This window comes from Pimephales promelas, chromosome 8, assembly GCF_988280905.1.
Source record: "Pimephales promelas chromosome 8, fPimPro1.hap1.1, whole genome shotgun sequence".
Taxonomy (NCBI): domain Eukaryota; kingdom Metazoa; phylum Chordata; class Actinopteri; order Cypriniformes; family Leuciscidae; genus Pimephales; species Pimephales promelas.
Window position 1 is genome coordinate 23,437,417 of NC_142776.1, and position 25,126 is coordinate 23,462,542.

General features: G+C 36.6%; 1 protein-coding gene across 4 annotated transcripts in view; it reads right to left on the reverse strand.

Annotated features, from left to right (window-relative positions):
* Positions 1 to 25,126, reverse strand: part of pde4ba (phosphodiesterase 4B, cAMP-specific a) — a 162,710-nt gene that overhangs the window by 21,088 nt on the left and 116,496 nt on the right. For all 4 annotated transcript variants that reach the window (XM_039691716.2, XM_039691718.2, XM_039691719.2 and 1 more), the window contains 4 exons: positions 22,560 to 22,754; positions 21,381 to 21,417; positions 21,213 to 21,283; positions 19,843 to 19,892 (listed from right to left, as the gene is read on the reverse strand). In XM_039691716.2, coding sequence (XP_039547650.1) covers positions 19,843 to 19,892; positions 21,213 to 21,283; positions 21,381 to 21,417; positions 22,560 to 22,754 — 353 coding nt within the window. The remainder of the gene's footprint in view (positions 1 to 19,842; positions 19,893 to 21,212; positions 21,284 to 21,380; positions 21,418 to 22,559; positions 22,755 to 25,126) is intronic.

Sequence of the window (25,126 nt, forward strand, 5' to 3'; positions counted from 1 at the left end):
GCCTTTCCAGGCTGGAAAACTCACATTTTCCCAATAAGGCATGAAAAGCATAATTAGACTTATTAGATACAAAACAACAAGTCCATATTTGTTGTTTTAATAATGGATTTCATCTTCGCAATCAATATGATCACATTAGTATTGATAGGAATATGAATGTAAGGGTTTTTTTTCTAAAGTTGATACATTTTTGCAGGTGAAATCCAGTCAATTTACTAGGAATCCACACGATCAAGAATTTTGCATGAAGACGAAAGACCATCGGAAAGCTCCTTGTTATGAAATTAAACTGTGAGCGGTGCTTCATACTTGAAAAAAAGACAGTGGACCTTAGGTGGAGTAAATAGTAAAACTATGTGCTACAAACCAGTGTGTTTATAATAACAACAATACATTAAAATAATATGCTAAGAAATACCATTTTGCAATCTCAAGCATCACAACAAGCTGTTTTGTACAGTTAAAAATAACTATATTGAACAAATTCCCTGGACACATTCAATTAACAAATGGCCATGCCAACTCTTGCTTTAAAAATAAGGTGGATTGTAATTCCTGAACTGAAACATACAAATGCTTATTTTTTGAGGTTCATTGAATATTTAATTCAGGTTAATCTTATTAATAATAATAACAATCCATTTGAGATGCTGTCAATATGTTAATACTTTACATTTCAGTGTCTAACCAAATGTAGTAAAACGCATGTTAACTACGCCTAGAATCCGATTGAGATGACCCTGTTGACAGAGGCATTTGGAATTTTCCAAATTGGTTCTGTTACATTCAGAATTGATGAGAAGCATTTCATGAATCAATAGTCAGTTCAGTGAGGGGATCTGGGGTAAGTGACCACACAACATGTAACCTTGTATTCACGAGGTCCTGGGTGGTTAAAGTGAACATACACACACACAGGCAAGGCTTTGTCCTTTCACCTGGCTTGAACCCTGCCACCAAAGTCTAGAGTATTGACAGACCTCAATAGGGCTGTTTGTCAGTCCCTCGCTGACCCATTCCAACCTCATTACCATAGGTTAGGAAGCCAACATAACCCAATTAGCTCAAACTTTTGTTAGGTTTGGTTTTTCTTTCACTCCTACCATTACTGTAACAGCCAACATAGATTCCCAATGGAATATGGGGTCGGTGGTATAGGATGATGAGCAATGCTAGAAAAAAATTCAGGATGGATGTTTTATTGGATACCAGCTGGATGTTTAATGATTTTGGGAACATAGCCAGATAGTGTGTGAAATCAAATTGGAAGTAAACATCATGATGTCCTACCAACAAGGGCAGAGCATTACTGTATTATTCTGCATGTGCATATTTGTCCTTCAAGGGTGCAAAAATCCCCATTTGGATTTTGCCCATCATTTTAATCCACGTGCAACTTTATATGCGTTCAATAAACGAATCTATATGAATAAATGAATTAGGGTGGAATGAAAGATGGCAGACGGTGTAGACTACTCATTACCAAGTTAAAAAATAAAACTATTTTACAGCATACACTTTACACAGTAATAAAACAAACCTGCAGCCATCGTGCTCAACATGCGTTCCTTCACTTTGAGATGTCTTTCCCTTCTATCATCAGGGAAACTGGATTGACAGGATATGTTATGTGCACAGAAGAGGAAGACAGAAAGATTTACGATCAAGTCAGGCATTGCATGTCTAGAGCATCTCAGCTCAGTCACCTGTGATTTTCCATAATACAATAATCATACTTCTGCTAAATAAAGATACATTTTTAGGCCTAAGTAAAGTTACTGTTTTCTTGCTATGGATTACTACATATTTTACATATTCACATATACGTACGGTTCTTAATAGATTCATATTCATATTACCTTTCAAGATAGACTATTTCATATATTTCTGCTTCTTCTTTATATATATATATATATATATATACAGTATATATATATTTCTGCTTCTCAATTACATATTTGCTAAAGTTTCTTTAAAAAAATCAAAATGTATATTACATCTCCAAACTGGAAAAAGACCAAAAGATCTTTGAAGGAATTTTTTTTTTTCCACTTACTCACTCTCACCCATAAAAAATCAGTTTATAGTAAATGCTGGCCCACAAGAGCTCATTCTCTGCATGTGCTGTTTGCATTTGGGAACGCAAAGTGTGCCATTTACCATTTTGAAACTTTCGGTTGAATAAGCGACAAATTTTCCAATCATACATTTCGTCATTGAAGATTTTCTTTAAAATATTCACACAATATTGGGTCTCATCTGGTCTATATTGTCACACCCCTATGAATAATTAGGTTAGGGCAACAGCATTGATTTCCAATTAATCGTTTTTTTTTTTTTTTTTAAATGTGGTTGATTCGATTCCCAAAAGCAATGAATCAATCTTTTTGCCATATTTATTTCCACAAACATTGAACATAATATTGACTTTAATCTTATTAGTCTTCTCCACTTGATGACATCCGCTTATTTAACTTGCGCAATGTTACAACGGGAACCCTGTCATTCATTCAGAGCTTGACATGGCAGATGCATGTATGCCTTTCAGATATTCCAGATAGTTGAAGATACTGTCACTTTTCAGATCGGGCTAGTATTGCGTGGTCACGAAAATGTATCATTTGCATGCATTTTTAAGCCTTTCCAATTCAAACATCCAAGCACAAGAAGACGCGAAAGAGAACTCAACACAGAAAGCTGGGTCTCAGACAGCATACGGATAAAAAAAGTGTTCTCTTTCACATTCTCTTTAGCTTGAATTGACAAATTCACAAAAAAAAAAAAAAAAAAAAATTCTCAAAATGACCTTCATGAAAAAGTCATTACTTTTTAGAGAAATCACCAAAATTGTTGTAAAGAATATACACTATCGGTCAAAAATTTTAGATCAGTAAGATTTTTTATGTTTTCAAATGAAGTCTCTTCTGCTCACCAAGGCTGCTTTAGTTCATGGAAAAAAAAAATGACAAACAGTAATATTGTGAAATATAATGACAATTTAAAATGACTGTTTTCTATTTTAATATATTTTAAAATATAATTTGAAAGCTGAATTTTCAAAATCATTACTGTTGCTGATTACACATCAGTTTTCAGTGTCACATGATCCTTCAGAAATCATTCTAATATGCTGATTTTATGCTAAAAAAACCCCATAAATCATTATTTTCAATGTTGAAAACAGTCGTGTACCATTTTTTCCCCCAAAATTCTATGATTAATAGAAAGTTCAAAAGAACAGCATTTATTTTAAATATAATCTTTTCTAACATTATAAATGTCTTTACTGTAACTTTTGATCAATTTAACTCATCCTTAATGAATAAAAGTATTTTCTAATTTCTTTCTCCCAAAAATAAAAAATAAATTCTTACTGACCCCAAACTTTTGAATGGTAGTTATAAATGTTACAAAAGCTTCTTCTTTTGTTCTTTTGAACTTTCTATTCATCAAAGAATCCTGAAATAAAAATGTAAAAAACTGTTTTCAACATGGATAATAATCATAAATGTTTCTTGAGCACCATATTATAATAATTTCTGTAGGATCAAGTGACACTGAAGACTGGAGTAATGACACTGTAAATTCAGATTTGATTACAGGAATAAATTACACTTCACTATATATTCACATACTGTAGAAAACCGCTGTTTTAAATTGTAATAACATTTCACAATATTACTGTTTTTTTTTAATCAAATAATTGCAGCCTTGGTGATCAGAAGAGACTTCTTTTAAAGACATAAAAAATCTTACCGATCTAAAAATTTTGACCGGTAGTGTATATTTTTGTGTTTCATGTTTCAATGACATGAAATGCGGCTGTAAAAACATACGAGGTTGCGTAAATGATGACAAAAATTTCATTTTTGGATGAGCTAATCCTTTAATTAAAAGTTGTAAGCAGTTAGTGTAGAATAATAACGTGTTGCCTAATGTGAAGCATTATGAGCACGTTTCTCATAAATGGAATGTGTGCTTGTGTGGGAATGGATGTTGAATAGCCGCTCTAATTAATTTCTAACAAATAAACCTGTTGGTTCACCTTCATTTGCATGAGCACCTTCCGAAAAGTTGACGCACACATGTTTGTATTTGCGAATTATTTCCTCATTCTGAAATTCTTAAGAGGAAAAAAAAACAAAAAAAAAACTTTGAGCCACTAATGTCATTTTTGTCTCACTTCTCTCAAATAACAGAAGACTGTTTTCCCCAGCTGTCCACAGAAGATTTAAATCTGATTAAAATACACAAACTAAAGCATCTACTACGAACTCTCTCACTTTCTTACTCTCTCTTTGAGCTTATTTGAAAACATGCAGGCCATTTGGCAGGGTTATTCGTAGGGGAAGGGCAGTTTGTCTGCTTTATGGCTGTGCTGACGTCAATGGCATAACTCAAATAGTTAGCAGGGTGCATGCTCCCAGCTTTCAAAAGCTGCACCACAGCAGAGCCGATGTTAAAACCCGAGACAGACTTTCCTCAGACAACGAGTCTCAGCTGACATCTGTTCTTCTCATCGAAAATACTACTCATCTTCAAGTTATACTTTTTCTTATCAATACAGTTGTCTGGATGAAGTTTGTTTGTTAGAATCATATAAATAAGAACAGTCTATCTAATGTGCTAATTCTCGACTGAGACTTCACACTTTTTGTTTTGAGATTTGAAGTAAAAGATATTACTTTTTTCAATCAATTGTGCATGATCTTTGACTCCCAACACTTGACACTTTCTTTGACCCATAATATCTCTGCTTTTCCAGCTATGCCCCTTCATCCCTTGGAGTAAAGATAGCAGAGTGTTTTTGAGGCATAGACCTTTTGCTCCTATTAGCATGATGGACTCTGATTGGGCTTATGGGGGACGTTAAAGTCATGGGGATAACAAGGTGTTCAAGCCAATTCTGAGGTGTGTTAGGGAGTTTGTGAGGTCAGTTTTAACCTTAGAATGCATAAGCCAAACAAACTAAACAAATGCATAAGGAGGGTCAAAAATGACCTGTATTGGAATTGGTATTTTCACAAAACAACAACAAAACAAAATGGTGATACATACTGTAGTCTGAACCTTCACAACATTTCGCACACACCATGTGAAAAATTATCTTTGCAGACAGTACAGTACTACAATGCATTCTCACCCCAAGGCGTCACCTTTGACCATGCTTTAGGCACCCTTTAGCGTCAGTTAGATGACGCGGTTAGGTTTAGGTCTGGGGTGGGGGTAGGGTTACAGGCGATCCTAGGGCATCATGTAACTGACGCTAAAGGGCGCCTAAAGCGTCAGATATTGAAGCATGGTAAAAATGCTTCCCAAGGCGTCAGTTAGGTGAGGCTAGATGGGCTGAGTACTAATACAGTATTAGTACAGTGCAGTACTAATAAAGTATGATCAATCATGAATGCAATCTGAATGTCGTACATATACAGTAGATAGGGTTGCCAACTGTCCCGTATTCCGGGACGTCCCGGAATGTGATTAATTTATTTGTGCCATATGGGACCTCCCTTTTCCCGATTGAATAGACTGCTACGCTAACACAGTCTCATCCCAAATCGTCATATAACTGACGTTTTGGGACGTATTTTGACCATACGTCAATATCCGCCTTTTTAGGGCCCCCTTAAACGTCGGTAGATGGCGATCCCGGGCCGTCATACAAGTGACGCTTTACCTTTAACGTCAGTTAGGTGACGGGTTAGGTTTAGGGTTAAGTTTAGGTATGGGGTAGAGTTAGGATCCCATAACCTCATCTACCGACGTTTAAGGGGGCCCTAAAAAGGCGAATATTGACGTATGGTCAAAAGACGTCCCAAAACGTCAGTTATATGACGATTTGGGATGAGACCGGGTTGGCTACGCTGATCGAACCACTGACTGATACAACAGCAACACGACACTTGAGAATGATCACGACACCGGTCATCATCCAATCACAGCCCAGAATCACGCGCATCAGACCATATGAATAACAAACTCTAAATTGAGAATTCATTATTCTTTTGGGACAATTCATTGTTTTATTTGCTGTCTCGCTCCGAGTTCAATCCGGACTCACACTAAAGGCAAATCCCTTTCACTGTCCGGCCGGGTCACTCAAAGTTGATAATTCCACGAATGACTGCAATTGCCGATTTCGAACAGAGATGGCGACAAAGAGGAAAAACGCCAGACTGCAACTTTAATGTTTTTTTTTAAAAGGGTCAGGATTCTTTGATGAATAGAAGGTTCAAAGTAGATTTATCCGAAATAAAAAAAGTAAAACTAAAACTATATATATATATATATATAGTTATATATATAAACATCCTGAAATAAATGCACAATTTAGTATAATATTGTGAAATCTTTCCCACACCCAGCAATAGTACTCACAAGGACAAAAATTCAGTTGCTGAAAAAGTTTAAGGATAAGCATAACACACAACCACTCAAAAAAAAAAAAAAATACCATAGCATTTCAAGTGTTTCTGTGACTGTTTAACTCTGTTCAACCTCATGAGGTTGGTGATTTCCCAATGGTGATTTCTTATAAAATTGTACACTGCAATTTGTTCAGAAACATATGATATTTAGAAAAATGTAAGCATGAAGGTCCACCCCTAAACATAACCGTCAATGGGGCGTAAGCAGTTTGTATAAAAACGTATGATTGATATTTTAATTTAAAAAATCTGCACCAATTCACAAAAAGTAAAATAGTTATGAATTGCCATGAGAATATGTTGTTCATTGCCTAAAAGAAGTATTGAGTAAGCAGTCCAAATGGAACCAACGATTATCTGTAAACAGATATAAAACCAATTTTTTTGATGCAAAATTACATTTGCATTCTTGAACACTACACATGTTCACTACACATACATTTAAAATATATTTGACTATTAAAATTGTCAATGTATTGTACATTAATATATTTAAATTAAATGAAAATATTTTTTAAGATGATTTAAAAACATTTATTATTTCACTTCTATTTATTTAATTAGTATTTCCATCAACATATTTATTTGTCAACCCATACAATAAGAAATTTTTGTAATTGGTAAAAAATTGGTAATTGGTCCTGACGTTTTTATAAAAGTATAATACATTTGATTAGACAATAACTTAGAGAGCAGTGAGTTATGTAATATTCCTTGGAGAGGAATTGGGTTTTTAATGCCATTGTAATATATCAACAGAACAGTTAAGAGGCCCCATGTCTCAGTCCCATGGCAGATCTTAAGCACGAGCATCTGAACAATTAAAGGTGGCGTCAATGCTGTAGCATACATAACATTTATATAAGAATTTGAAAACACCTGTCTTTAGACTATGACAGGAGGCCTGTCCTTATCATATATATATATATATACAGTATATACTGTATATATATATATATATATATATATATATATATATATATATATTAGATGGATTCACTCTTAACTTTCATAGTCAACCCACATTGTCAAGATATCAGATGGGCAAATGGTGCATTGATACATAGCGTAGACATGCATGACACAACTTTGCGTGTTACAATCTAACTCCGATAACTCCAACAATCCCCTTTGTGCAAAAAGACACACCTCTTGCTGGAGACCAGAGGTGTTTGAAAATATTATTGATGATGTCACGCCGTCTCTAGGGGTCTTGAGTGCATAAACATGGTGCAGGGCAGGGATCTGAAGCCAGTTTGGCACCCAGCAGTAGACCAGGGGCTTTAGGAAGAGAGTGTGGCATTCCACACTTTCACACACAGAATCAACACACACTCTAGACATCAGTCAGGCAGTCGAGTTGTGATGACATGTACACATTTCGCACAAACACACTCGTACACATCAGTTAAGTCAGCTAGTGGTCAAATACCAAAGACAATGATATGGTCACGTAGACACACATAAGCCACGCACACAAAGGGCCAGGGAAAATTTCTCCAGTCTACAGCTGTAGAACAAGGCCCTTACTGGGTAAGGATGTGGTGTACTTAGATATCACTGACCCATCATGGTCTTGAAGCCTCAAAGGCTTCCATTCTGTTGACGTTTTCCCACATTATTGCCAGACCCTGCCGGTTTGGGTGGGCTGTTGCTATAGCTGTTGCTATGGCACACAAGTCTGAGGTAAATGATGAACGGAGATGATTTGACCATGTTGTTTTTAAAAAGAGGTTTCTCCTACTAAGTTTGCAGTTCCTTTGCTGGAATGAAAATAACCAAGGAGCTTTGGTAGATACATTGTTTTATACAATTTGGCCCAAAAGTCTGAAAAATACTATGGACAGTGCATTTATTTATTATTTATTTATTTATTTATTTATTTAATTGATTAGTGACCTATGAATAGAATATGAATATTAATAAATTTCTCAAAATAGTAATATTTTATATGTGGTTTAAATTTAATCCCAGATTGTGACCAAGGAAGGACTACAGAATATGAATGTGCACTGCCCTGTTAAATGAAGTAGGTAATAAATAATAAAAATGCAACTATTCAATTTGGTGACGGTCTCAGATTTTTCAACCTTACTGCATGCAAAGCACTAACTAAAAAAATTTCATACACAAAAACATAAGTGATGACGCATATTCTAATCAATAGATCCTGCATAATTTTTATGTTTTAAAGAGAGGCAAAACAACACATATAACCAGGTATGTGTGGCTTTGCATACCGTGCAAAACAAACAGGAAGAGTCTGCCTTACTTCCTGGTCATAATCATAAAATGTCTTAGTATGGTCTTTCCTGTAGCAAACGAGCAAGCAAGTGGAAACACAATGCTCATTGTTTGGAGTTTTTCATAATCTTCACCTCTCATAAAGACTCTGAGTGCTCTTGTCTTCCATCTAGCTCTGTATGAGCTTACATTTATTCACGCAGCATTGGCAATGGAAGAAAAAAATGCACAGGCTTAATACTGTTTTTTTTTTTTTTTTTCATGAACCATAATTCAGTTTCAGTTGATATGGAAGGGAAATCTGAGATAATGCCTCCGGGAATTAGCCAAAACATTTATGGCCACCCACTTTCCAAAATACCTTTTAAATTCACAATATATCCACTCATGCACAAACTAAACCTGCAGTTCTCTTACGAGAGGTTCTCTTGTACTAAGTAATATCTTACGCTATTGGAAAACCTCTTTTCCACGAGATATTGAAGCCAAAATTTATCCTTAATTTTGAATTATTGTAAAACGCGTTGCGGCAGCATGCAGACATAGGCAAGACAGCTCGCAAGCCTAATGGCTGTCCTGCGGCAACTGCAGCAGTCCATCGAGAGAGGCCCTTTGTGACGTCAGATCCAATGGGGGCGCCTAAGGCTTATAAATATAGCTTGATGGGCTGATCTAATCTGATTTTTCATCTCTTCAGCGAAGCTCATGCATCGCTGGATCCGGAGTGAAAAAACCATTCCGTTCGAGCACAAGCCTTCTGCGGGAGAAGCCTCTGTATCTGAAGTTGCTGGCCTTCATCTCGCCACCTTCAGTCGCCGTACCTGCTTCGCTTTTTGGCAATATATCAGGTCCCGAAATCTTTACAGAACACCTCCTGGTTTGGGCTCAGCACAATCTGCACTCATTGAGAGCAGCACATGTGCCTGGTCACCTGAATTTTGGACCAGACAGACTTTCCAGAAACAATGTTCCAGCAGAAGAATGGTCTATGCACCCGCAAACGGGAGACATTCGGCAGAGCGCAGGTAGACCTGTTCAGGTCCCAGGAAAAAGCTCACTGTCCGAAGTTTTTCTCCTAGAGCAGGGATGCGCTGGCCCACATCTGGCCCAGCTTCGTCTTGCTGCTGCCTCAGGTATTTGAACGAATCAGGGAAGACGGATGCTCAGTGCTGCTCCGATGATATTACACAGTACGAGAGAACCTCTCGTAATAGAACGTACTAGGTTACTGATATAACCTCGGTTCTCTCTAGAAGAGGGAACAAGTACTGCGTATCTTTGCCGTGCCTGCAACACGCTCTGGTTCGCTTGCGCAGTACTCGTTCCCTCTTCTAAAGAGAACCGAGGTTACGTTAGTACATTTTACACATGAGGCATTACCTCATGCCATTATGAAGCATGACAGCCATGACGATGACATTGATGCAGGTTCTCGCTCTCTTGGGTGGACTACAATGAAGTCCACCATTGTGACTTCCAGTGAAAACAACCTCCCAAAACATCTTTGCCAGATAATCCCAGATGGGGAGTTTTGTTAAAGCTAAAGCCATTAGCGCAAAAATCATTAGCCAACAAAACCTGTGCCAGAGAAATAACTTCAGATGGAATTCTGCACACAACATTTTGATCTAAAATCACATTCCTCCCTGTCAATCCTAATCTAAGTCCAAACAAGCAAGCCATTCCTCATGCTCTGACGCAAAATCAGATTTAAATGAGTTTCACTCTGATCTTTTCTCTTTATTATAAAAACTTACAAAATTAAACCGATTGAGGTTCAAAATGAATAGGTTGCTATTGACGTAAGCATCACAGAATAATCATCATGTGAGCACACAAGATTGCTGGGGCGAGAATTTGAAGGTTTTTCCCAGAAAACATTCCCAGTGCATTTCTCACATCTCTCCAACATCTGAAGCCTTTTCAGACTGACAGTGACCTTGTCATTAGATTTCAATGAGAGTGCCAATTTTTTTAAAGTTTAACTATACAAATGAGTTGTGATGTATGGAAGCTTGTTTTCGCCACAGAACAAAAAATAAAAAGGGTAATTGCGACTTTATATCTCGCAATTCTGACTTTTTCCCCCAGAATTGTGAGAAATTCGCAATTGCAAGATTTTTAAGTCAGAATTGTGAAATATAAACTTGCAATTGCAAGATTTTTAAGTCAGAATTGTGAGATATAAACTTGCAATTGCGAGATTAAGTCAGAATTGTGTGATATAAAGTCGCAATTTGGGAAAAAGTCAGCTTTATAACTCGCAATTCTGACAATTTATTTTACATCTAATTCTGAGAAAAAATTCAGAATTGTGAGATATTAATCCAATTACTTTTCACTTTATTTCTTGCAATTACGAGTTTATATTTTTACAAGTTTATTCGATGCATTATACACTACTTTAATGTACTCTTTCCTCCCAGAATTATACAGCAACTGAGAAACCTAAAATGATCTTAAACAAATTAAATGAATAATAATAGAGCAAGAGACTGCAACGATTCAGTCTAAATGTGGGTAAAACCGTGAGTAACTGGTTCTGAAATGGTGACGTTCTGAAGAATTCAATCTAATTATAGACCAACACAACCATTCCTGAAAGTGACAGAAAACAGCATAATAAAAAACAAAGAATTTCCCCTGGGGAAAAGGAAATGGATAGTTACTGGACATAAGAGTGACTGCACACAAACAAACACAGAGAGCCTAAAAGAGTGAACCCTGAGTAGTCGTGTGACTGGAAGCGCTACTATATCTAGCTCATGAAGAAGATACTGTAACAGAGCAATGGCAGGAAATTATCACCATGGTAACCTTGTTGGGTAGCTCTTTCAGGGTGAATCACACACTGGTATCATTTCAGATTAAAATTAACTGCACACTGGTCAAGGTGCCCTTGAATGGAGCTTCCTGGCACCACATTTGGGTGGATCTGGCTACTGGGAAACCTGTGGATTCTGAAATTTCAAAGCAAATAACAAAAAAAAAATGTTGTCAGGTTAATGTCAGATAAGACAACTTGTGAAGTGAAGTAAAGACTAATTAAATCATTTTCTATTGACAACTTTGGGTGGACTGTTTGTCCATTTGGAAATCAAAGAGACGTTTAATAACAAACCACTTCATAGCACTCCAATGGTTTAAAGAGCTTGTTTTTGACTCAAGTGGGGAACGTAAGCCAGCTCTATCCCACACAGTCAGCTGATAAGAAAGATTGCAAGCTAGCCAGGGTGCATTTCAATGACCTTCTCTAGGTACTCTGTGAACACATTATTGCTGTCATGTGGTTCCTTCTACGTGCCACAGTGTCACAGACAGCACTTTTCTGTTGTAATGGTTCTTATGTGTGTTAATCTCTCTATTCTTAAACAGGCATACTTACGTTTTATAGAGATAACAGTAAACTGACCTTATAACTATGCGTGTGAATGCACAGGATACTAGGATGTGATAAGGAAAAGGCTGTGAAGTTCACTTGCGCATCACCTCCTGTTTATCATTTCATTAGGCCGGCACAACGCCATTATACTCAGCTCACATTAAAGTTAATTTAAGTTCCCATAAAAGTGTCCCACGTGTGCTTTGTTTAACTGAAGGTATTCATTAAGAGTCCTGGATCTTCAAAAGTACCAAATATGCAAAGCAAAATCTGTCTTCAGTTACTTTCATTATATAATATAGGTTATTTTACACACTATATATATTATATAGGTAAAAATACACAATCTCTCATATATATAACCATCTCTCCTCTTCAATTCACTGTATTACCTAATTTAAGTCCATGTGTGTACAGTGTTGAACATGATTATCATCTTTTTTTAGACATTATTCAAAGAAACATACAAATGAAAAGCTTCATTTGTGTTCCTCATACAAAAAAACAAAAAATGTTTTCAGTGACGTGATGAGTGATGTGTGCAACCCACACCCTGAGGTATACTCAATGAAAAGGCTTTGAGCATAAAAACTTAATGATGTACCAATTCTAAGATCAAGAATTAACGACAAAAAGGAACTGAACACAAAGTCATTGTTTTCAGAATGATGCTAAAAAATGTCATGCACCTTTCAACTGGTTTGCCTTAAGATTATGCAACCATCATATTTGTTTATGTTTCCTGTAAAGCTATAAGCTATAAGAAGCGCATCTATCACAGGGCATTAGATAAACTCCGGCCTATATCTGCCTGCCATCTCTGTCAATACTCCAAGTGTTGATCTAAGATCAGTTACCAAGATCGAAATCTCCTCCTTATCTTGTCTTAAAGGTTCTCAAAGCGATCCTGGGTGTTGACGTTCGGAATATTTTCAAACAAATCGGAGCTAGACCCTCCCTCCTCCGCATCTCATCTCCTCCCCCTCCCTTCCGTGCTTCCTGAAATAATTGTGAACGTGCATAGTTCTAGCTAATTATATCCTTGTGTGGGTTTGGCGAACATAAGCGTCAATTTAGAAGAAAAAAAACAATTTAACGTTACCCACCTGTCCAGCAAAAACAGAGCAACCTGAATGTCGGACTGGAAGCCCTTCTGCCGCCGGAGTTCTCGCCATCGTTCAAAAGCTTTGCTACCGATGTAAGTTCGGAACTTCGCACGTTCTTTATCCGACTCCTTCTTTTTAATTTGTTCCTCAGAACGACGTCTCTTTGGTCGTGTGTCGGTAATTTTTTAAATTTCCCTCTGATGCTTCGCTGCTCTCCTTCACACACACACCCCCTTCATGTGCACGCACACTAACCCCCCAGACCCACCCTCAAATACTTCTTGCCAGTGATTGGCTGGAACACTGTTTGTTAGGTTTCGTGGTCCGGGTAAGACATGATTGTTTTTGTTGCCGTTTGTGGAGCCTGTGGTGTCTACAGAGACCGCGTTTTTTTACAGTGTGTTTAGGGGACAGGCAGCTAGCCGATAGTGAGGAGACGTTTGATGTATGTGACAAAAAATCTTTTGGCCCAGCATCGCTTAGAGAACCTTTAACCTCAGATTAGCCGCCTCCCTCCTCTGTAAGAAGAACAGCAAGGTCTTACCTGTGACTTTCCTGCTCTCACAAAAACATGAAAAAACATTCCCATTGCCAGAGACGAAGAGTTCCGGAAATTCTGGCCATCACAACAAATTCCTCATACACCACAAATCATGGACAAATGGACTCCCCCACACACAGTGTAAAAAAGAATGTGGAAAACTCATGGGTTTACAGTATATTCTATGGATCAAATAGTCACAAAAGTAATGCACAATATTAATTTGCAACAATGATCTGATACACACACATCTCAGTGCTACAAATCACAGGCACCTAATCCAACACACATTATGAGTGCACGCGTGTCCGTATCAGTGCGTGTTGAAAGAGAAGACAATGGTATTTGTCAGTCTACATCCTATTTTCCCCATTTGGTCATTAGGCCGCAGACAAGTTCATCTCACGACCTGTGTGTGTGAGGAATTAACACTCGCACACTGAAAAACACCTCCTGGGTTCCGGAGGATTCCAGCGGTATGGGAAAAACAGGAAAAATCTGCACTCTCCTTCCTGCCCAATGACCCTGTTTGTATGACACACAGGAGGCAGTTTAGGTGCAGGCAGTAAGTCAGTGGCTTCGTCTCATTGTCTCAGTTATGGTTACATCACTACAGTTCTGTATGCGTTGGGGGTTACATTGTGAGTGGGAGACTACTGCCATTGATTTCTTTTTAGATTACTCTCTCTACACTGAAAAAAAAAGTCTGTTGGATTTACATGATTTGATAGTGTACATCGGTCCCACATGAATCAATTAAGTTACACAAACATAATTTATTAATGTATCTTCAATGTCATGGAATTAAGTCATTTTAAGTTATCCAATTAAGTAGTCTCAAAGTGATTTTAAAAGGCTCCCTGATTGGCTGTTTCAGGTATTCAAATTCATATATTCATTTATCCAATTAAGATTGAATGTGTTTGTCACACTTCTCAACATCTAGTCTATAGTCTGCAGTTAGCTACCAATAGTATTTGGTGGCATACTGAATGCTAAGATATACATACACCTTCAGCAAAAAGCAGTTGCTATACACATTGTTGAATCGGTCCACAGCCTAACCAAATCATCCACTCTTCTCCACAATGGTAACCAACTGTAGTTCAAATGGTTCTAATAATTCCAATGTAATTGAACATTAAACCCAATTACACACTAACCTTTTCTTATTTTCTCAAAAACATATAAAATAACACTTCATTTCAACATTTATTCTCTCATAATTCAGACATATGCAAAGCATGCTGGGAATTAACATGCACCGCCCAATTTCAGTTAATGCAACACAAATCATTCATGTTATCCAACACAAACGGATTAAGTAAACTTAAATTGTACATATATTTAAGCAGATTGGACACAATCAAATTAAGTTTGGACAAAATGTAAAGCAATTATGTTGCTTAAGCTAATTTTAATTAAGCGATTTGAACAAGCAGCAAAAATCATTTTTTTCAGTGTATCTGCATTTAAAAAATAATGAAATAAAAGAATGATGACTTGTTTGATTTAGTCCTCAGATGTAAGTCGCTTTGGATAAAAGCGTCTGGTAAATGTAAATGTAAGAAAGCCCCGTCAATGCAAAAACATAGATGCTAGCATTATAAGGGGTGATTCACACAGACCTCGTTTTTGCATTTAAAAATGCAAGTCACAGAGAAGTGAAATGAAAAAAATACTGTACAAGGTGTAGAGACACATTTAAAAAATGTTATATGTGCGTTGCTACAAAGGTTATGAGATGTGACGGTCTATAACTAGAAAGTTTTTTAATCTATTAGAATAGATTTAGCTTCCATCTTTAACAATAATGACAGGAACGATGTTGTATACAATGTTGATGAACAAAAACACTGATAGCCAATCAGAATCTAAGAACTTAAGCATTTAAAGTTACTTTTTTAGTTTACCTTTAGTTATACATCTTTATTGTTATCGATCTTGGTGTAAACTGGTTTTGTATCTTTTGTATCTAAAGTATCTATGTTTTTGCAATGACGGCTATTTTTTTAGAGATAGAGACTAATCTGAAAAGAAAACAATCATAGCAGTTTTTCGTCCTTATCATGCATGATCAAAAGTAGATTAAACCCGTATGAGTTTATTTCTTCTGTTGAACACAAAATAAGATATATTAAAGAATGTTGACAGTTGACGGTAGCCATCGACTTCCATTGTATTTTTTTTTTCCTACTATGGAAGTCAATGGCTATTGTCAACTTTTTAATTGCTAATATTCTTTGAAATATATTTGTTTGTGTGTTCAACAGAAGAAAGAAACTCATACAGGTTTGGAACAACTTGAAGATGAGTAAATGACAACATTCTCATTTTTGGGTGAACTATTCCTGTAAGGACACGTGCAAAACCTCTCCAAAATGATGTGGCATTTGCGATCAAAACAAATTCTGCATTAATTCTGCATGACTATTGCATATTTTCAAAATTACGGAACTAACAGCTTAGTAAGAGGTGAGTAACTGTGACGTTACACTCAACTGGAAGCATAATAGCAGCACTTTAGCAGACAAAAAGACCGATCAAGCCTAAACAGCATCAGGAAGTGAATCTCAGTCCACCTGGTTTAGGAGGAAGTCAACAAAGCCGCATGCAAGCTAACTGACGTCAATCACAACCCACCGCACCTGACAGGAACTTCAACTGACTGCATTTGTCATGCTCTCTGCTTCAGTATAATGCCTTGACACTTCTCTACCACATTATACATTGAAGACCTAGTGTTTGTTTTTTTTTTTTTTTTTGTAGGCCGGACTTGCTGTATGGCCCAATTACTGACATTTCAAGAGCACTTTGAGCATTTTACCGTATCTACTCAGTGTTACATGGAGATGTACTCCTGGTGCCCCCTTATAGCTAAATGACACAAAAAATGCACAATATTCTACTGTATACCCCTTCTCTTCCACTCCATTTGATTTTTCCATCTTTCCTAGAAATATATTGATTCAATTGTGAAAGCAGGACAAGGATCCATTACCGCCACCAAACCAGACTGTACAACACTAACAATCTATTTGTACTGACAGTTCAACCTCTTTTAAGCTTATTTTTCCTTCTATGGTCCAATTGAAGAGAAGTTTGCAAGCATGTTTTATTTTAGGGCTTTTGCTAGATGGATTTGATAGATTCAAACCTGTCTCCCAAGTGAGCACCAAGGCACAACATGTCTGATACTAGTGGACAAACTCCTTCACTACCGCTACTTTTTGTACAGTGCTTCACCTTTTATACAATATTTTGAAGGTCCATTTTAAATATTCTGCTAACTATAAGTAATTTTGCAACTACATGACAACTAACTCTCATTAGAGTATTAGTAGATGCCTAGATGGTAGTTGACTGTTAGGTTAGGGATAGGTGTTAGGGTGTGGTTTAGTAAAATAATGTACTTACAACGTTATAGTCAGCAGAATGTCTGTTGGGTGTTAGAAGACATTAAAGGAGTAGTTCACTTTTGAAAAAACTTTTGCTGATAATATACTCACCCCCATGTCATCCAAGATGACCATGTCTTTCTTTCTTCAGTCGAAAAGAAATTAAGGTTTTTGATGAAAACATTCCAGGATTTTTCTCCTTATAATGGACTTCAGTGGAAACCAGACGGTTCAAGTTCCAAAAGAAACTTTCAGTACAAACTGCAAACTTGTTCAAAGGGCATTAAACGATTCCAGACGATAAATAAGGGTCTTATCAAGCGAAACGATCGCTCAATTTATAAATAAATAACAAAGTTTAAGTTTTATAAGCTCACATGCTCGCCTTGCTCTTTTCTGTAACGCACGTTTATGACTCTCCTGTTCAAACTCGTTCATCAAAATGAACAAATCTTTTTCCGAGTCATTTGGTTCGTTCGGCGAAAGAAACGAACGAATTGATTCGGAAAAAGATTTGTTCATTTTGTTGAACGAGTTCGAACAGTAGAGTCACGAACGTGCACCACAGAACAGAGCAAGGCGAGCGTTTGATATTATAAAACTTAAACTTTGTTACTTTTTTAAAAAAAAAAATTAGAGCGATCGTTTCGCATGATAAGACTCTTATTTATAGTCTGGAATCGTTTAAAGCCCTTTGGACAAGTTTGCAGTTTATACTGAAAGTTTCTTTTGGAACTTGAAGCGTCTGGTTCCCACTGAAGTCCATAGTCCATTAAAAATCCTGGAACATTTTCGTTAAAAACCTTAATTTATTTTCGACTGAAGAAAGAAAGACATAAACATCTTGGATGACATGGGGGTGAGTAAATTATCAGCAAAAGTTTTTTGAAAAGTGAACTAATCCTTTAAGCAGACAGTCTACTAATACTCAGGTGAAAGTTAGTTGACATGTAGTTGTAAAGTTACTTATAGTTAGTAAGGGGACCATCAAAATAAAGTGTTACCATTTTTAACCATTTAACTGTTGTGCTACAAGAATACCGTCAACTACACAAATTTATTGCATTTCATTAAACAGAACCTGCTAATGATTGTGTTGTGTTTATAGAAAGCCTTTTTTATCTATTCCTTGATGAAATGTGAACAATCTCTCTCTGATTATCCTTCAGAAATGGCTTCAGTCCGCCAAGGTTTTCTTGACATTTCTAAGGAAACAGTCTGGGCTGTACAGAGGCTCCAGTGAATGGCCTTGTTCTGTTTAGTTAGAATAGATTACAGTTTTTCTGAAATCTCTGTCTGGCCTGTGTTCTGATAATCACACTGGGAGCCATCCTCAAGGACAGAGAGTGAACTATGAGGAATTTTCCCACCGGTTATACAAAACCTTCAGCTGCCAGGCTGTTGTCCGTTGCATTATTGTGTTTGGCTGGTGTGCGTGCGTGTGAGAGACCAACATGTAGCAGCCATGGCCTTTTCCTATGGTCTAACACATTCTGTAAAACTAGACAAAACAGCCACTAATATGGGCACCGTGCTTGAATGTGTGTGTATGCTAGTCTACTAAACGTTTCAACACTGCCCGGTCAATCAGTAGAAGCAAAGGCGGAGATGAGTGATGATGAGGGATACAAGAGGGCAATGCCGTGGGCAGTCACGTAGCATGGCAAGAGGCCTCTCTATCATTAAAAATATATGGACACACACCACCGCAATACACGTGTTTACAGGCGCACAGTAATGGAGTTAACTTTAAAAGCATAGGCAATGCCTGTATATTAAAAGAGGACATTCACCATGTTTTTTAGGTTTCTTTTTAGGATTTTGAACCAAGGAACTACAGTGAAGAGTCAATATTTAAGATTCTGCACTCATTTTTAACTTAAAGGAGTAGATCACTTTTAAAAAAAAAACCTTTTGCTGATAATTTACTCACTCCCATGTCATCCAAGATGTCCATGCCTTTCTTTCTTCAGTTGAAAATAAATGAAGGGTTTTGATGAAAACATTCCAGGATTTTTCTCCATATAATGGACATCAATAGGAACCAAAGGGTTCAAGGTCCAATTGAGAGTTTCATTGCAGCTTCAAAGAACTTTAAACGACACCAGACGATGAATAAGGGTCTTATCTAGCGAAACGATCAGTCATCTAAATAATAAATAAAAAAAAATTAAGTTTTATAAGCACAAATGCTTGCCTTGTTCTGTTCTGTGATGAGCGTTTGTGACTTTCCTGTTCAAACTCGTTCATCAAAATGAACAAATCTTTTTTTCAAGTAATGACTCGAAGGGTCCTGCATAAGACCATTATTCATCGTCTGGTGTCGTTTAAAGCACTTTGAAGCTGCACTGAAACTCTCATTTGGACTTTGAACCGTTTGGTTCCCATTGAAGTCCATTATGGAGAAAATCCTGGAATTCTTTTCATCAAAAACTTCTTCCTCTTAATTTCTTTTAGACTGAATAAAGAAAGACGTGGACATCTTGGATGACATGGGGGTGAGTAAATAATCAACAAAAGTTTTTTTTTAAAAGTGAACTACTCCTTTAAGTCAGTTTGCTCTTTATATCATTTGTAATAAAATATATATATATATATATATATATATATATATATATATATATATATATATATAAAATCAATTCTGAAAAGGTTGTCTTTCGCTATTGGTCTGAGACTTTTGGACCACATTTAGGATACATTTATGCATAATGTGAATATGTGAAATTATATACGGACTTACCAGGTAGGCACACTCTGGTAATGGGGGGCTGGTTGGACACGGGGGACCTCCTGCAAGGAGAAATGTTAAAACATTACTGAAATTGTAGCCAAATAAAGACAAACCATTTTGACACAAACAGAAAACCTGCATTTCAATCAATTATGTGTGTATTAAAAAAAAAATCTATAACAATAACAATGTCAAAGCAAGGAGCATATTTACACATTAACAAATTAAATAAACTATATTCAAGTCAGTGCACTCTGCAATATAACTTTCTTAAGTTAATCATGGATTTGATGTGATACCAACACATACATATTATTACTATTATTATTATTATATCACAGGGTGTGTCCTCTTTTCTGCACATACTTCTGAAGAATTTTCCATTAAATTCTTCTGAACTGGCTTGCCCTTCAAACAAACAAGAAAAGGCGCCTAACAAAAGCCTCTAACAGTGCGGTATAATTGCCCTGACGCAGATGGTTACTTGGAAGGTGAAAATATTCCCTCCATGAATAAAAGCGAATGAACACCTTTTCGACCGTTTACCCTCATCTCTCAGTTGGGAAAAAAAGTGGAATTTAGGGGCATCTGGAAAATGTTCTCCGTAGGTTAATGATTTTTGTTTGGGATTGAAATCTTGAAAACTGGTGACACGATAAGTGGAAAATGGCTTAGTTAAATGTCAGTGTGCATTGGTGGCAGAGTCCACAAAACAAATATTAGGAAAGACTGTCCTCTTGTGGTCGTTTTTATTATTTATTATTAAAACATACTTTTTTATCGTTTGTATTCAAGTTATTTATACGTTTATATTAATAATTATTTTTAAAAAATTCATTACTCTAAAAAATAATAGTTAGTTAGTTAAAAATAACTATATGTTTATACCACGAGTTCACAGAGTAATGCAATAGCAGTCATTGGGGTCAGGCATTCTGGAAGTTTAAAAAAAAAGAGATGTGAAGTACATATTGCTCTCTTAGAGCACTTATGAATTATTTCAAAAACTAACCTGTGCTATTTGAGCTTTAAAAACTAAATTGACATTTTAGCAGCATTAAGAATACTGTTCCTAACACTTATGGTCTGCCCTTCTGACGCAATTCCTGCTGGTGGAGTTTGCTCCATGTAAACAGTATTTTGTGGATACTTACATCATATTCCTCTGGTTTCCTTCATGTATCATGTGAAAGTTACACAGTTTAGTAGCTTTAAATAGTCAGAGGAGATGTGAGATTGGATATAAAATTGTATTCTTCAGGCTAGAAAGAGATTCTATTCTAGTCAAGATTTGTGGTGAAACAGGTGTTGGATTTAGTCTATTTGAACTGTCTATTAGTTTGGCTAATGTCATAGCTTCTGTTTGCAATAATACTTACTTGTTAGATGTGCACTGAACATTGGTCAAAACAGTAAAGTTGTTCCTGACACTTCGAAGGCTTGCTAGAACCTAGAAAAAGTGAGAAATAACAAAGCTGTGTAGTAAAACCAAGCACACGTCCATTTGAAAAGTAATCCTTAAAGAAACGTGACACTGATGTATTTACCTGAGCAAAAGGTGTGACTATCAGGTCATCCCCATGCCTGCAATCAAGAGGGAATAACATATTGAGCAACTGACACTCAAACTGTATTATGAAGTCAACAAAAAATCTAAACTGACCCTATTCACTTCCTTAATTGTGAACAGGCTGAATTTCATTTGTTAAATATATAGTTTCACTCAGAAATACACCGCATTGCGGAAGTAAAGTGGGTTGTGAGTGGCAGCAATTCACGTTGACTTTCAACTTTATATGTCAGATGTCATTTTATATTCCATGGAATTACAACTCAGAATCAGACTTATTTTAAAAAGAGGTAGTGAGAGGTTCCTTTTAGTAGCCTATATCAGGACCATAGATGGCACTAAAAAAAATGTTAACAAGAACAATCCAGCACATTCCTCAGGGTTCAATAGTTATTTGGCAACTAAGACTCTGGAAAATGCGTTCTCATAAAATTCCAGACAGGCTTAGGAAATAAGGCCTTGATTGAGATACGTCCTGGCATGCAAATATCATTGCCATGAGCAGCAGTGCATAAATCAACTTCACTAAAACAGCCCTGCCTCATTTTTACCTTTTCTGCAGACATGTTTGGAAACAGAAATATTAGTGTTGAAGAAAGAAAGGCATATTAAACCACTTCAGATGCTGAATGATTTATATGTTTTGGTAAAAAAAAAGTGTTTACTAATTAATGAAGATGATTTAATGATTACTAAAATGTATGACAACAGTTGATCCTTTTTTTAGGGGACAAGTGAAGACTCATGAAGCTTAGCTTTTGGGTAATCTCTGTACTTTATATGTTGATAATTTTATCTGTTTTATTTTATTTTTTATCAATTTTTGTGTATTGTAAAGCGCTTTGTGACTAAGTCTGTGAAAGGCGCTGTATAAATAAATTTTACTTACTTACTTATCCTTAAAAGATGCGCTGTGCAGGAAAAAGTGTTCAGATTTACAACAAATATTTCTCATAAAAACAAATGACTAAACCAGCCTAGGATGGTTTGGTGGTTTTAGGTAATCTAAGATAGTTTAACTGGTCTGACAAGAGCCAGTCCAGTTTGGACCAGCAAACCAATTCAATTAAATTTTAAATTGTTGTTTTCAACTGCTTCAGTAAATAAAAGGAAGCTACTAAGACAATACAACAATGAGAAATACGACTATACTCACAGTTCTGAGGCGATAGAAGAATTTCGAGACATTGACTTTGGTGAAAGGTCATAGTCGCTGTCTGAGCGGTAGAGGAAGGACTCTCGCCGCTGGTTGTGGCCGGGAAAGTTTGTGTGCAGAACCAAGCCAGAACCTGGTGAGGCCTGGGGATCCAAAGGACTGCAGCTTGCAGATGGGCCATTTTCAACATCGAAACTGCAATGGCACAAAAACAAAAAACAATATTGAAATTAAGGACACATGAAAGTCTATTTAATGGTCTTGGATTGGTGCACTTTAACATACACAATTATATAAATGCACTTTTGTCTTCCTGAAAACTAAGACTGTGCATTCGCAACTAAAAACAAGTCCTGATTCACCTTAGCCATCCATAAAATAAGTTGCATAGCTTAATGAAAATTTCAGGAGAAATATACACAAGCTGTCCTCTGGGACCAGAGAGCTCTGGAAAGTCTCAAAGATTCCCAGCACTTGGGGCGGAAGGACGTCTCATCTTTCCAAACCATGAGGAAACATAGTGGAGATGGTCTCAGCCCACATCAAACAAAAGAGAAACAGGGGAAACACATTACGCTCAACTCAAATAAACAGTTTCAAAAGTGTTCGGTTCAGATGTGCTTGTGATCTCGGATCTAACTGGGAGGAAGTAGCGATGGTCTTTACGCTCAGAGTGCCAGAAGTTTGGAGACCTTTCACGTTTGCTCCGTAAGCACTGGAGAGTCTCAAAGTAAAAAAAAAAAAAAAAAAACACATTACATGCACTAAAAAAAGTAAAACTAGGGAATAGGAGAAGCATTCTTAACCCGGTCCTTGTTTTTCTGGTGTTTGCAGCAGTCCATCAGAATTTTACTACGACACACACTCACCACACATGCACAGTGTTGTGCAAGTTACTTCCAAACTGTAATACATTAGGTATTACTTGTTACTGTTATTTAAAAGTAGGCCTAATTCATTACCTTACAATATTACTGTCTCAGAATTATAATGCGTTACATTACTCATGTATTACTTTTGAGTTACTTTCACCAAAATAACTACAGAAGTAGAACTTAACTTTGGGGCTTCTAACGATATGCAATATGAAACGGAAATCGCGATTCGCCACACTCAGATCCACGAACCTACAGAATCGCGACACACCTCTTCCAACTCCCAGCGTTATTCTCCTTACCATCCCGATCCAATGCTACCTTATCTTTAAATTAGGCTATTAGTATTATTTGAAGTTAACATTATAAAATAGGATAAATTATTTAAAATTGGGGAAGTCCAGCATAATGGACATGACATTTGCAGTCAAAACTTGAAATAAAAATTCTCAGAAAATACATAATGTATTGAACGTATATAGGCTACTTCCTTAAAGGACTCCAGACATTAGACAAATATCAGTCTATGTTTTATTTTTAATAATAGGGAAAAGACACACATTCATGCGTGACAAAAAAATAGGAGGCAAAATATATTTTTTGTAATTCTGTTAATTACACTGCGCAAATCGGATGAGGAAGGGTTGGCTCTCCAGTCTCCATAGAACTTAAAATATTCGTTTTATTTTAGTTTTCGGGTTCGCATTCATGAGGAAAAAACAATGTTACAGACGCGACCGCTCTGAACTGGCACTAAAAGACTGCTTTAAAACTTTCACATAGTCTGTTGCCTTTAAGAAGTAAAAGCAGACAATATTAGATAAGGCGCGGGGGCGTGCTGGTGCGTGTCTCATAAAAAGCCAATAGGCTATACCGAAACTCAGCGTATAAGTATATAGCCTACTCCACAGACCTGAAAAATATATATATACTGAAATGTCTACTTGTAAACAGAACAATTCAAAACAAAACAAAAAACAGACTGCTCTCTGCTTATGAAATGAAATGTGCATTTCGCATTCACTAGCCTACTGAGTCAGCGTCGTCAACTTCATCTTTATTACTAAACAATTCAAGTCTCCTTGCTATAAGCATATTTGACATATTCATAATCTTTGCTTTTTCATCAGCTTTTAGGAGCTCTATTATCGCCACCCTTATATGAACACGTCACCACCGCATCAAAAACATGATTGCGTGAGGAAAACATGACAAATACCACCTAAACATAGCCTAACTGTTTAAAAAGAAAACACAGAACGAATAGCCTAATATGCATACGTCCATCTCACGAATGCGGTCTTCTTCATGCCATCCTCACCCATTAGGTGCTTTTCCACTGGCCAGCGCGAGCACAGAGGCTGAAATCATGCCTCACCGCACTCCTGTAGAAAATAAATCACTATACAGATATATCAGCCTTTGTTTACAAACTTGGACACCACACGCGGCTATTGACTGACCACGAACAGGTAACTTAGCCTACTTGCATTTTCCATTCGTTAATGTCTCACGATCTTGCTGTATTTTTTTTTTTTTTTTTTTACAATTAAAACTAAATGTCAAGCCTCACTGTAATACAACTGTAATACAAGCCTCACTGAACATGTAACGAGTAAAATATTACTGAAAATTGATTAGTAATGCCTTACACTACTGCGTTACAGCAAAAAGTAATATGTTACTGTAATG